General features: G+C 37.3%; 1 protein-coding gene across 1 annotated transcript in view; it reads left to right on the top strand.

The window, feature by feature from the left end:
• Window positions 1-14,334, top strand: part of LOC311199745 (DNA mismatch repair protein Msh3-like) — a gene marked incomplete at its 5' end in the record, with an annotated part of 81,042 nt that extends 66,708 nt beyond the window's left edge. Inside the window, 4 exons of the mRNA XM_084273878.1 lie at window positions 8,005-8,191; window positions 8,395-8,524; window positions 10,652-10,826; window positions 13,880-14,334. Coding sequence (XP_084130004.1) covers window positions 8,005-8,191; window positions 8,395-8,524; window positions 10,652-10,826; window positions 13,880-13,988 — 601 coding nt within the window. The 3' untranslated portion in view covers window positions 13,989-14,334. The remainder of the gene's footprint in view (window positions 1-8,004; window positions 8,192-8,394; window positions 8,525-10,651; window positions 10,827-13,879) is intronic.
• Window positions 14,335-14,977: the final 643 nt, after the last annotated feature.

Below are 14,977 nucleotides of genomic sequence, written 5' to 3'. Positions count from 1 at the left end.
ATATATTGCTTTATTGATTTACTTGAGGCTTATAGGGTGGGATTACGAAGATTAGTCTTCCTGTCTGTCCTAGAAATATCAGTTAAATCACAAAACTTGGCATTGAAATTCAGCTAGTCAGTTTCTTCATACCTTTACCATAAAAATCTAGGCTATGAAATTCAAGTCTTGAGGTGACAGCAGTGTTGGGCATCCTATGTAATGCAGAAATCACCGTGAGACTGAGTGCTGAATAGAAACTGTGGAGGGGTTTATCTCAGCAGAGTAACTTGTCTGTGTCTTGCCGGGTTTTCTCTAGAACTGTGGTGGTGGTTGTGTTGGCTTTTTTTTTTTTTTTAGTTTATTTTTAGTTTTTTTTATGCCTGAAAATAAACATTTAAATTTAAAGTCATGCAAAAACTAGATTCTCTCAATTTGCCTGTGTAGTTAGATTCTTAAAGGCTAGAAAATTAAAAAGTAAAGGTACCTTTTCATGTTTATTACATATGTGTGTATCTGTATATGTATAGCAGTGCTTACTGGTTTTGTCATACACACTAATTTATCTATTGTGCAGGAAGCAGGGAACTGTTATTACAATGCAGTTGCATACGTGTAATTATATGCTAAACAAGCATTGTTCCTATTGCTCTGGAAAGCAACAATGACAGTCAGACAAACAGAACTTGTTAGTTGTCAAGAACCCAGAAGTAACTTCCAGAAATGTTACTGCTTTGTGGCAGAGTAATTTATTTTGTTTGTTTCTTGCTTAATTGTGTTTGTGTTTATTGCCAGGATAACAACAATTACTTAGGCCTTTCATTTATATTTACAGTGTTGTAATGATGCCTCTGGGGTAGATTATGCCCACCTTTCAAGGGGAAAAAAAGGTGGTGTAATAATATTCATTGAACCTGTTTTCTGTCACATGGAGATGTTCTTTTTGAAAAAGACAATAATATGTAAAAGTTGTAGTGAGTGTTCAAAGAAGTTGAACATTATTTGCTGTGTTTTTTTCTAAAAATGTGTGTTGGACATATCACAGTACATCTGAACTGTATTTCTGACAGTGTTAAGTAGCTCAGTAGAAATACATTAAGCTGTGCTGTACATATATTTGTAGATAATTTAGCTTCATGTCTGGTCATTTCATAGTAACATAAATCTCCAATGTTAGGATTATATTTCATATACATGTAATAATATTTAACAAAACAGTCTTTGGCTTATGTAACTTTCATTTGATAAAATTATTAATAAAAACACCTGTTTTGTTTGCAGCATTTTAAATCAGGCTTGAAAATCCATTTAAGTTAATAAAAGACAGTTATTTAAACATAAAGTGAGATTTATAAAACAACTTCTGTTGCTTATTGCAGTATTACTGATAGGGATTGAAAGGCTTTCCCTGTGATAGTATTGTGTGGGCAAGGGGGAGGGGGGACAAACAAAAATTTGACTGTGAAGCTGACCAGCTCTCTTAACAGTCAAGTTGAAACTCTGACACTGAACAGTGGTATTTATCTTTCTAAAACTCTCCCCTGATATGATTTAACCTAGTCACAATGCGAATTGGATTTTCCATAGCGTCCACAGGTTTAAAGGGGAAAAGTTCACTTGCACTGAATACTTCAGCTGTTGTCCCTAGTCTGTTACTATAGTTTCTGCCTTTTAATCCCCCCTTGGCCTCAATCCTTCAGCTACATATGCACATTAACTTAATTACCTCGAGTTCCCTCCCTGGAATCCAAGAGTAGCAAGTGTAAACCTGTGCATATTTTAGGGATGAGTTTTTCTTTGTCTCCATTTTTTCAGCTTCTTTGGGCTAATATTGTCAGCTCACAAGTGAACACCCTAATTTGGATATCTCTGCTTGTAATTTAACCTTCAGCAAAATGATTGTACTCTTAATCTGTTCTTTCCCTTGTGACCATCAACAACATTTATACAGTGTTAATGGTTTCCTGTAGGAAAATTGGGGTAAACTTGTTTGGAGCTTCAGTTGCTTAATGCAGCTTTCATAAACTTCTCCACCTTGCACTGGCCTTCTGCTGTGCTCTCTGTCAGTGCTGGCAGATCTGTCCCTCAGGAGACACTGCAGTAGGGAAACCTCAGTTTGGTGCCTCTGTACAGGAACAAGTCATACCTTTCTCACTCAGGGCAAGAAAAAGAAATGCTTAGTTCTGTGTTTGAGTAAATGTAAAAGCTGATGGACCTGTGGAAAGCAGTCCATTGATGTGTTTGGCATGTTTGAGCGTGGAATTTAAGCTATTGCATCCTCCTCCTGCTACCAGACTCCCTGTTCCTCTGAGGGCTTGACTCTTGTGCCTTGAGAGCCAGCTCCTGTAAGGTTGTGTGTAATGTGGGATGGACAAAGTGAACTCACTCAAGCAAGTCCAGTTTTAAAAATACAATGGAAAGATTTAGAATTAAGCAGAAATCTGCCAGATTAACTGTGTGTAATTTATGTTCCTTAGGTGACAGGTATTTTTAAGGAGTTCTCTTATTATTGAGGGTATCATTGCTGAATTTTGGAGAATAACTTTCTTGGGTGTTCTTCACCAATTAATGTAACGTAAGCTTTTGGAAGGAAGCTTACAAGGGCAAGTAGTGATAGCACAAAGGGTAATGGTTTTAAACTAAAACAGAGTAGATTTAGATTAGATAGAAGTAAGAAATCCTTCCCTGTGAGCCTGAGCCTGGCGCAGGCTGCCCAGAGAAGCTGTGGCTGCCCCTGGATCCCTGGCAGGGTTCAAGGCCAGGCTGGATGGGGCTTTGGGCACCCTGGGTTACTGGAGGGTGTCCTTACACATAGCAGGGGATTAGAAATAAATGTGTTTTGAGGTCCCTTCCAACCCAAACCAGTCTGATGCTGTGATTCTAAGAACAACTGAATTTCTATTGCCTTGTAAAGCATTAGAAATGAGAGGATATTAGTAACTTCTTCTCATTCAGTGACTGTACTGACTAGAGCAGCATTGTGTCTTTTGAACTCAGTCCCACCTGAGTCCCATTCAGTCTGTTGAGGTGAATTCAGCTTTCAAATTATTAAATGCAATCCAGGGATGTTTTTCTGTCCTCCGGTTTTCAGCAAGTAAAGCAATGCAGTTCACATCTTGAAAGCCAGTCCTGTTAGATACATCTCTTTTAACATTCTGGGGTGCTTGCCTGTGCAGCATGCCTCTGTTGGCCAGGTCTATAAGGTAATGAGGATTTAAGTGATTACTTGTGTTGACTATTTCAATTAGCTAGTGATATGGGGGACAAAGGAAAAGGTTACAAAATGCTATGAAACTGAGTATTAAAATGACTTTGGACTTACTTTTCTTTCCAGGATAGTACAAAGTGTGTATCCCTAGTGATCTCAGGCTTTCACTAATTTGTCAGAGACTGAGAATACCATGTGTCTACAATAACTTACAAAATAAAAATGTATTTCACATTAAATGTATAATGTGTTCTGTCAGGCTTTTCAACAACTGTTCTAAATAAGGTAACATCTTCTGATTTCCTACATTGCCATCTTCTGCCAACTTCTTCTGAAAGGCAGCATGGAAAAAAAACTTAACTGGAAGTGTCTGGATTTCAGATTAATTTTTCTGCTAGGGAATTCCTCCCACCCCACCCCCTCACATCCCCCCCCCCAGCCCCCTCCTTCTCTCACCCTGGGGCAGTTTCAGTTTGAAGCTACAAGTCATTACGTTCACCCCTGGACTGCTGCACAGGGCAGCTGCAGTTCTCTGGGAGCCTTCTCTGCTCTGCTCCAAAATAAGGTTTTGTGTTATTCTGTTGGTTTGTGCCACTGGTAGTCATCAAGCCTGCAAGTCTTCCCTGTCTCCAGGACACTTTGGTTTTTTAAGAGCAGGATGCTGTGAGAAGGAGCTACAGGAAGGCCTCCATGGCCTCAATTTACATTTTCTCCTTCTAAACAGCTCTTTAGGGGTGACTCTCAAAGCCCTCAGATGTTTCTAGCTGATCAAAAGCTTGAGAGCACCAGACTTGGAGGTGACTTTCAGGGCCACGCAGTTCAGGGATATTAGTTCCTGCCTGTTGAGTGCAGGTCTAAATGGATACTAACTGCATAAAAATTCTTCAGCTGCAAGGAAAAAAGGTACAAAGTTACTATTTCATTCTAGTGACATCATAGCTTGTATCATTAAAAAGATTCCTTACATCTCCAGAGCCTCCTTGAACAAAATATCCCTGGATAACTTCCTAGAATGATGAACACTGGCATTGGAGAAGGTCAGTACTATGTGCAGGCACTGACTCAGGAGAGCAGATTAGAAAAAGCACCCTTTGAATGCTGCAAGTGTAGGATGTGGAAATCTGTGTCTTTCTCTCTAAGGGGTCACATGCAGGTTAAGCATGTTGTACTAGCTGGTTTGTATAAAGCTGGCTGGTGCTGCTGCATATCATCTAACTTATCCCACCAAAATTAATTTTTGGAAACATTGCTTCCCTGTTGTTTTCTCTGAGTTTATAGACAAGAATCTTTACCACTTGAAACCTAGCAATGAAAAGAGATAATGCTTCCTCCCTTTTTTTTTCCTGTTACATAATAGATGTGTTGAACATTGTAAGAAGAAGAGCTTTTAATTTTATGAAATTTGGTTGGCTGTCAAAGAGACATTATAAAAAGTGGTTTCTAGCCAACTTGCATTTGCTGAGGAGTGATGAATCTCTTGCCAGCACTAAAGAGGCACTCTCCACATTGGATATCTGCACACTTGTCATGGGCAGAATGCAGTAATTTTTCTGAACGTAGACAGTAGAAATTCCATAGCAGAAATTGAAGTTTTCGTATTAACTGTCACTGCTTCCAGCAGCTGGTGTGCTGACAAATAGAGCAGAGGTGGTGGGGCTGGGTGGTATTGTTCCTGCTCTGATGGTTTGCTGTTGTGATTGCCTTACTCTCTTGTAAACTTCATTTTCCTGTACATGTTTGTGTTTTGTTGGTTTGTTGGTTTTTCTTTTGGGTGGAGGGGGGGTGTTCAGTTAAGAGAAGGAAGAAAATAAATATTATGCAGTGCATAACATGACTGCATCACTCAGGGATGACTCATACCTCTTCTCATATCCCACTGTATTGTCACCAGACATATTGTTAGGGTGAATGCAGTATTAAAATGTAATCAAATAGTTATTTTTGTGTACATATAAAAGTCAGAAAAATATCTGACCCCATTGGAGGCAGGGTGCCAGCAAAAGTGAGGCTTGGAGACTTCATTTAGGACCCTATGTAAAACAAATGAAAAAAGGCAGACAAACAAGATGATTTAAGGGGTGACAGCTTTAAGGCTCAGTATCTATAACATTTCTCTTTGCATTTTTACCCTAAAAGTTCATTGGGATAGCACCCAGGTATTAACTGTAAATTAGCTGCTAACAGTGGTAAATCATCTTCATTCTATTGAACATCAGGAGAAAGTTTAATGTTTTGACGTATAAAAACATTTAAGAGGCAAGCTACATTTAAATGTAAATTGAAAGCGACTGAATCCCACTCTAGTGGGATTTATAGTGGCTGTTTTAAACCTGAAGAAATGTTTAAGCAATAGGTGTTTTGTATCAAAAACTTCATTAGATCAGGAATAACACACAGTTGGAGCAATGCCTTGCTGCATATTAACTGTTAGTTTGATAAATGCAGACGTCCACATTAAAATATTTATTCTTACTTTTTTTGGATAAAATTATTGACGAGATACATTTGAAAAACAAGTGTGATTCTTCCTTCTAGTGTCAAGGGCACAGGCAGAAAGAACAATTTTATCCATTTTCAAAGGAAGATATTTCAGAGGTTTTATATCATTGAGAAACATACTGTTTTGGTTTTTTTTTTTAAAATCTGTAGATGAGCCTGAGTTGGATTTGAATGTTTCAAGATGCTGAAAAGAAATCTTCTTTTGCAGCTGTTGTTAAGAACAAGAGAACGATAATACTAATTTCTGTTTGTATCTTGAGCATTTAGTGAGGAAGTTCTGAAAATTATTTTCCTGAATGCAGATAAGATGCAAAATGGCTAAATGATTTTGAGGGCTCTATGGATCTGATGCAATCCAAGAGAAAAATAGAACTGAGAACTCTGAGTGTAATCATGCTAAGTTCAGAAAAGACAGCCTGTTTGATGTTCTCTCTGTAATGAAAAGCCAAATAAAAATTACATTGTAATAATGCTAGGGTTGTAAATGAAGTTGAAGTTGCCCATTATGGAGCCAGAGACTGTTTGGACATGAAAAGTATTGGCTGTTCTGGTAAATTTATTTGTAGTTAATAGTGATAAGCATAGTAATGTTGGAGTATACCTACTACACGTGCAATCTTAAGTGCATACTCAGTGAAGTGCAGTTTGCTTGTTGTATGGTAATGCCCTGCCCATCTCCAACCAAGATCAGTTCGTCACAAGATTCACATGTCATGGAGTTACACATGACACCATACAAAATTTCCAGGGCAGGAACCAGAGAACCTACAGAAATCATAATTTTAATGTGTCCAGCCTATTTGTAGCCAGTTACTCTTGGCAATCAGAGATCCCCATAAAATTATGAGTATCTTGTTAGTGCTTCTGTAGGCAACAGAAGCGATTACATTAGAGAGATGCAGCAAAAGATTGAGAAAAAAAGGCTGTCTTGGGATTCTCTTTAAAGGTTTTGATTGGCTTTAAATACTGTTGTGGCCAGCTGTTATATTTGAAAATGTGATATGTTAAGCCCAAGAGTCAGCTTTCCTTAAATCAATGAGGTTTGTATGTAACTATACTGTTGGCTGATGAGAGCGAACAAATCCGTTATTGCAGCTGTACTCCGTGGATTGCTAATGATAACCTATCTCAGAAGTGGTATTGTAATGTGGTTAATGTAATTGAAAAGCATATGTGGGAAAAGGAAATTCTTTCTGCCAGTTAGAAAGCGTATTAATTGAATCGGTTAGGAAAGCTGCAGAAGAGAAGAACAGGGTGGATTACCAGTCGGTTTCTGAGGTGAAAACTGTTTCCTGATTTGAGATAGAATCTGACTTGAAATGGTGCTAAAAGACCTGTATGAAACGTGAAGGAATTTGTGTGTCTGAGTTTGCATGTGTATGTGTACAGAGCGTAAGAGAAGCTCACCTGCTTGGAGACCATTAAGTTCAGGGACATTTGTGGAAAAGGATGAGGAGAGAAATGTTTCTCTTAAACATGTTTAAACATGATAGTAAGATTGTGTACCTGTGTAAGTAGGGGAAATCATTGTTATATTGTTACAGCCTGAAGAAACTAGCTTCTGTATCTGTTTGGATGCTTAAATACCCGGTCACCTTGAGTGTCCACTTTATCACTACATGGAGATTCTAATATCTGACACTTTCAGGTCTTGTAGGCATTTATAAAACATGCAAATTACATGGTCACACTAAACCAAAGAAGTAAAATTTGTTTTCACTGCTACATTTGCTGTTACCGTTCTAGTGAGCTGAATGGTATGAATTCCCAGGGTCCTTTTTAGGAGAACAGGCTGCCTGCTACTGTTTGTGAAGGTAGAAGAATTGCATGATAAGAAATACCCCCTTGTCTACCTCATCTTTTTCCTCTAATTCCTATAGTTGACATGTTATGCTGAGATTCCTGTCTACAGATTTACCTTGGGACTTAGATTACTGATGGCCCAGAAAAATTCTCTGCTGTTCCTACAGTCTGACATTCCCCAGAGGCCCACAGGGTCAGTATAGTCTTGGAGAATGCAGGCAAGCCTTTATTAATGGTACATGAATATTTTATTAACGGTACATGGATAGATCTTTCACTCTTTTAGAGTAACCTCACATCTGCAGCATGTACTCTTGCAGCTTTTCTTCCTAAGCAGTAGCTTGTTCTGGAAGGTGAATGTTCTGCCTTAGTTTTACTGCTCTGCTTGGATCAGCAACATGACATTTATAATAAAATGGTTTCATTATAAGAAGGTTTGTTTTTTTTTTTTTCCCCAACATTATCTGGCATTTATTTGAAGTTAATAAATTGATCTGTTTTGAATCTCAATGCAGAATGGGTGCAGCAGACAACATTTACAAAGGTCGAAGTACTTTTATGGAAGAACTGACAGATACTGCTGAGATAATAAGAAAAGCAACTTCAAGATCACTAGTAATTTTGGATGAATTGGGAAGAGGAACTAGCACACATGATGGAATTGCTATTGCTTATGCTACACTGGAACATTTCATTAGAGTTGTAAGTGTTTGATCTGACATGTGGTTGTGAATGCTTTTTCAGCCTGTACCATGTTAGGCTGAACTGGACATGATGCCTGTTTCCTTGTAGAAATGTAGCATGTCTAGACTCAGAGCAAAGGGGCATGGATAGAGGATACCAGTGTTGTGTTTTATAACTGTTTTAAGCCAAACCTTCTTACATGCCTTACCTCATTGTTGTAGGTGGAGTCACTGACACTGTTTGTCACTCACTATCCTTTGGTTTGTGAGCTAGAGAAGATGTATCCAGACAAAGTTGGTAATTACCACATGGCTTTCTTGGTGAATGAGGAGGAAAGTGCTGAACAAAAAGGTACAGTATAAATCCATCTGAGGTTTTCACACAACAGGTGTAGGCAGAAACTGTAGAAGTGTAATTTAAACCTCAACATGAAAGTTACATGTTCAAATTCACTAGAATATCAGCCTATACAGAGATTTTGGAGGGCTTGAAAACTGTACAACCGTTTCTCTTTCACATTTAATACAAGAATCAGTAACCTGGGTCAGATAAAAGAGTCACACAGCTTGGTAACTCACAGTAGATGAATACAAAGGATTAGGGAGGAGGGATTAGGGATCAAATGTGTGTTAACTCTTTCTCTAGAAGATCTCACTGTCTGCAAACATTTGCTCTTTTGGGGGCTTCAAGAGCTAGATGGTTTTCTGATTTTTATTATTTTCAACAAGGTTGTCTAGTTTCTCTGTGTGTGCATGTGTACTTTTGGCATCTTCATCCTATTGTGTAAGCAGTTTTCACTGCATTGTGTGAAGAACAACTTCCTCTTGTTTGTTTTGAAACTCTTTTGAAACAACATGTAGCTTCACCTGGTGGTCCCAGTTCTTTGAATTGGAAGAGGCAGAGGAATAATCTTTGTTCTTCCTGTCTGTGCCATGCCTAATTTTGTAGATTGCTGCCAGGCAGAAGAGTTGCAGCATTTATGCTTGTCACTGTTGCTCTGAATTAGTATTTTCAGTAAAGTTTGTCAGCTCTCTGCTTAGCCCTTTTCCTTGTTTGACAAGTACCTTGAGCCTCTCTAACTGCAGTGATGATCACCCTTCATGGTGAGAACTGACTGTTACTGTAAGTTTCCTATCTTTTAACCAATTATATACAAATGCAAAGGCATTCCTTTTAGATTATGGCTGCTTAGTTTTCAGAGGAGCACTTGATGCAGGGCTCTTGTCAAATACCTTTCGAAAATTCACACAGGGTTTATCCACTACATGTGTCTTACTCACATGGCATCCAAACTTAGAACAGATTTGTGATGTAGGAATTCCCTCCATACCTTTGCTTTTTTTTCTTTTTCTTGATGTATCAGGTTTAATCAGGTGCTTGACAATTCTGCTTGTATTCTGGTTTTCCTGCTTTGCCTGAATTCTTCTTAGGAATATTGAAGAATTGATATGAGCATCAGCATGTCCTTTGCTCACAAAGTTCATTAACTGGAGTGTTGATCTTTGATCCCATGATACAACTGAGATGTTACCAACATTCAGTACTTACTAGTCCTTAACAGCTGTGTCCACAAAGCCCTATCATTTATGTTTCACTTTGTCTTATTTCATGTTTATGTCCTGCTTCAGCATTTCTACCTTAAATGTTATTTTACCTGAACCTTCAGGTTATATGTAGTCTTTACAGTTTTGCTACAGAGAGACACAATAGCCTGTGAGCAAAAATGCATCTGTGTTTCTTACTCTATAACTTTAGCTTCTGTTGTCTTAACATTTTAATTGTTTCATTTAAGGTGAGTTTTATGGCATGTTTTTTCCCAATCTTTGACTTAGATAACTCAATTCACCTTGAGTCATTATCAGTTATGGAAATGTCCATTGTTCCAAAATCTTGCAGTCTTAAAACAGAAAAGTGAATGGTAGTGAATGATGTTGTAGAGTTTCTGGTCTTTACACAAGGCCTGGCTTGTGCAGAGTTGCAACAAGGATGTCTTAAGAGGAAAAGGAAGGAGTCATAGGACCTATAATGATGTCTTTTACATTTGTACCTTTTCATCCTGTAGAAAACCCCCTAGCAGAGGATCCACCATCCCAACTTGTATTTTTTTCTAAGCATTTTTTATGGCTTTCAGCCTCCTGGTAGGCAGGAAGCTTTTTAATGTGGTGTGGTTATGGACTTCTTGACTGATAGGTTACTGACACTGTCATTGCTTTAGCAGACATGAGATGGAGTGTCCCAGTTGCAACATAATTAATCAGTTTGACGTACAGTTTTTGACACACAGAGATAAGTCTGCTAAAAAAGACACCAGGTAAACATCTATTTAAGAGTTTTTTCATTCTCACAATGGGTAGGTAAAACAGAATAAATCATACCTGAAGCATGAATGGCAATGAGACCACAGTCTTTGTCATTTCAGTCTTTGGTCTGCTGTGTTTTATTAACATAATAGTTTCTCATTTTGGTTTTATTTTTTAGGATTTGAACACGAAGAGAATCCTGAATTTATCACTTTCCTTTATCAAATCACTAAAGGAGTCTCTGCAAGGAGTTATGGGCTAAATGTTGCCAAACTGGCAGATCTTCCTGAAGAAATCTTGAAGAAGGCAGCTCACAAATCAAAGGAGTTGGAGAGGATAGTGAATATGAAAAGGTCAGAACAATTGTGATTTCTCCTCTCCTCAATGAATATTCAGCTATGAATTTAAGAACATTTCACACAGTATGCATTAAAAAATGTACAGTAAGAACTACTTCAGCTACCCTCCTCTACTTTTCAGGGAAGACAGTGAAACAAACCTCAAAAAAAAAAAATCTTAGGGAAATCGTGCTATCTCTTTCAATCAAAGCTTTAGATTTAAAAGGTAGATACTATGTCAGAGGTTAATTGCTGCTCTCTGGAACAGGATTGGAAAAAACTAAATGCATGTTGAGCTAACATTAGGAATAAACTGTGGGGGTTTTTTTTCTTATGCTAAATACGTAATGTATGCTTTCATGTATGTATTTTCTCTGTTTTCAGAGAAAATATTTAAACATATATTTAATATTTAGAATATAACTCACATCTAGTATCTCTTCTGTTCTACCAGCGATAGTGAAAATATTAATATATTTAATTTGGAAAGGATATTATTCTCCGTGGAACTTGTATTTGCATAATACAATATAGATGAATATTCTTCAGTTTAACTTAAAAAATTAAGTATTTATGATTTATTTTAAGTATTAATAATTTATAATTTATTTTGTTTACCTCCTCCTCCCACTCCCCGACACAACACACAAAAATTTACTGAAAGTTTGGGCGTTTTAATATCTTTCTGCTAACCACTTTTCATTTAGGAGCTTATGCACTTTATATAGAGACTAGTTATGAAAATTCTTATGTGTGTCAAATAGTATCACCTCTATAAAACCTGTAACATTATATATATAGTTTAGATATAAGTATGTGCGAGCATTCATATTAATTTCCACTGAATTTTTTGTTATTGTTGTTTTCAGTGGCAGTCCTATCAGTAAACCTTCAGGAATATAATAAATTAACATCCTTGTTGCCTGGTGGTTGTAACTAATCCTGACAGAATAATTTTGTATGAGAAAATTTTGAGTACTAATTATTTGTAGGTGCAAGCAGTTCTTTTGAAACTGAACAGTGCTTAGTGCTTAACACCAGTTTTTATCCCTTTTTCAAAAAGCAAAATAATTCTTTTGATGATACATGACAGTTTGTGGGAAAAATAATGTGGTGGCTTCTGTTAATTGGAAATAATAGCCCATAATTGACAAAAGTAAAACAACAAATTACTAGCAGTGACTTGACTCTGTTGTTATGTGGGGTTCTAAAATCAAGGAAAAAAAATGTTTTCCAGAAAGGTGAGAGTATGAGCTGGAAGGGTAGTGTTACTGTGTAATAAAATTAAGATGCAAAATAATACCATATGTACATTTAGCTTGTATTACTTTGTTCTGTGAAAATCATGCTAGCATATTACTTGGACAGGGCACAGAGTTCTAGTGTGTCTCCAACCTGTGGGCAGTAAAACTACTATCCAGTGATGTCATTAGAAGATTGATTTACAGTGCCCATGGAGGGGTAGCATGAGGGCTGACCAGCCAGTTTTAATTAAGGGACTTAATTGTGCCCAGTTGTTCAGCTTTTGAATAGGTAGGTAAGCGATTGTCTCTATTTTAGATTTTGGTATAGAATTTGCTTCTGTACTTGTGGTGGTTTGGCCCTGGCTGGAGGCCAGACACCCACCAAAGTCGCTCTGTCACTCCCCTTCTCAGCTAGGCAGGGGAGAGGAGATATAATGAGAGTCTCAGAAGTGAGATGAGGACAGGGAGAGACCATTCCACAATCAGCACCAAGGGCACAACAGACTCAACATGGAATAAAATGCACCTATTTATTACCCAACTGAAACAGGGCAGGGTAATGAGAAATCAAACCAAATCTTAAAACCCCACCCCTCCCATCTTCCCAGGCTCAACTCCACCCCCCATTTCTCTCCCTCTTCCCCCAGCAACACAAGAGGATGGGGGCTGGGGTCAGTCCATCAGATGTGGTTAACCTGCTGCCTCTGAGACTAGCTTACACCATGTGATGTTTGACGCTTTCTCTTCTCCCTTTAAGGACAGTGAGCTACACAGGGGGTGAGGGACAAAGGACATCCAAGGCACATCAGTTGGTAATTCATCAGATTTGACCTGTAGCAGGTTATTCCTTCACTGGAGACCTTTTGCACACACTTTGTAGGGAACTTCATGCAGCTGTATAAACCTGGAGCTCAAGTCAATGACAAAGTAAAAAAAATCCCAACAAACAACTATTATGTCCAATGACTTCAAAGAGTATAAATGATTGTATTAATTTTTCCAGTTCTCCCGTGTAGGTCATTATAGAAATACTTGCTTTTGTATATTCCTGTTTATTTTCCCTTATTACCATGATGTCATCTAAATGCCAGAGTATTTTCCTATACCTTCTCCTCAAAAGAGGCATTAACAAATTCAGAATTTGGTATGACATATCAGTGGTAGGAAATAAAAATTATCATGAACTTGGGAATAAAACTCAGACCTCTTCGTAGCAGTATACTTGTGGTGTAACAATACCCACAGGCTAGCTGTCTTGTCTTAGTTTTTAAAACACATTCATTTTATTTAAGAAAATCCACTGTGTAATTCCATCCAGTCTTGACATCTTTGTCATCAGGAATGTATTAACCTATTTTAAACATCCTGTTGTTATTTGTGTCAGCTCTTTTTAAATCAAAAAGTATTAAAAAAAGAACACAGAAGGATGTGTCTACTCATTTATATTGAAAATATCTCTTTATGGTTCTACTAATGCACATTTGTTGGAATTGAATGCTGAAAATTAAACAGTGCAAACTACAATGCTGTTTGTTGCCTTTGCTCTTGCTCAGTGTTCTATTTCATCTCATCAGTGTTTCTAGTGCTCTGAAGTTAGCTATAAAATTAAATTGTTGACTGACAGAGCTGGAATAAATATGTTTGGAAATGTTAACTAATTGTTTAAAGATCACATAACATTTTAAACTGTGCAAACTGCTGGTTTTGACTGTGTATAAAATTTTGCATAAGACTATAGGGCTTTCAAGGTTTGATGTGTTTAATTTAAAAATACTTCCACATTCTGACTGATATTTGTTTGCCCCCCACCCCCCTTTTTTCCAGGAAAAGGCTAAAGTGCTTTGCTGAAGTATGGCAGATAAATGATTCTCAGGAACTACAGAAATGGAAAAGTATGTGTGAACCTGAAGATGAAAGAAAGGACAGTTTTTAGTCTTCAAATCATGCTTAAAGATTGAAAATATTGGGGATGCAAAATACAGATCTGAAGACAAACAGATTATAGGTGCATTAAGCTGACTTTTCTGCCTTTTGAGAGATAAGAGATGATGCATTGTGATATGATGCTCCACACCCACTTCCTGATTGTATCTTTCTCACTCCACATTTCCTCCCTGAAGTGTTTTCACCCTTTTCCTTTAATGCAAAATGTCTAGTGGCATTGGATTTGGTTTCTAATATGTTTAGAAAACAAGAGAAAAATTACGTTGATAAATAATTTGGCAAATATTTTTAAATAAAATAATGTCTTTTAAATTTATCACATTTCAATTTCTATAAAAATCCCTCTGTGTTGCAAAAATGTAGCTGAGTCTTGACTATGCTATACTGCTGTGCAACTGGTAAATGACTGCCATAAAGAGACTTTTTTGGTTTGTTTGTTCTAGTATTAATGCATTTAAAAATCACTGGTTTTGTAGATCACCCTCTAACATGCACCATGAATTACGAACAGTGTGTGGCTGGATAGGAGAGATGGTGCAACTAGTAGTTCTCAAAGCAGCAGCACAAAACACACATTGACTGGTTTTCCTCTTCATTCTTATGCATACCTGCTTCTTTTTCAGCTTCAGCTTCTGATATTGGCATGGTCTGAAGACTGACATACCCTAAATAATGTTGGAGTACCATAAGATGAGATGAAAAAGGCAATTCAGACTATGCAACTGACATCCCCTGTGCTCTGTCAAATGCAGAGTAAAGCTGGGAAACATGTTTAAAAACAGAAATGATGTTTTTTAAATTTTGAGTGTGATATCCAATTGATTTTCCTTTATAAACATAACCTCTTGCTATGAAAGTGGACAGTGATGTCCAGACACTTAAAACTTGGTAAATACTTTGTTGTGTTTAAAAAAAAAAAAAAAAGTGGAAAGAAATTAAATAAAATATAGTCTTTATTTTAGTCTTTTTTATAGTCTT

The sequence above is a fragment of the Gallinula chloropus genome, assembly GCF_964237585.1.
Source record: "Gallinula chloropus genome assembly, chromosome: 21".
NCBI lineage: Eukaryota > Metazoa > Chordata > Aves > Gruiformes > Rallidae > Gallinula > Gallinula chloropus.
The sequence above is the reverse complement of the archived record's forward strand: the minus strand, read 5'-3'. Positions and strand labels throughout refer to the sequence as shown.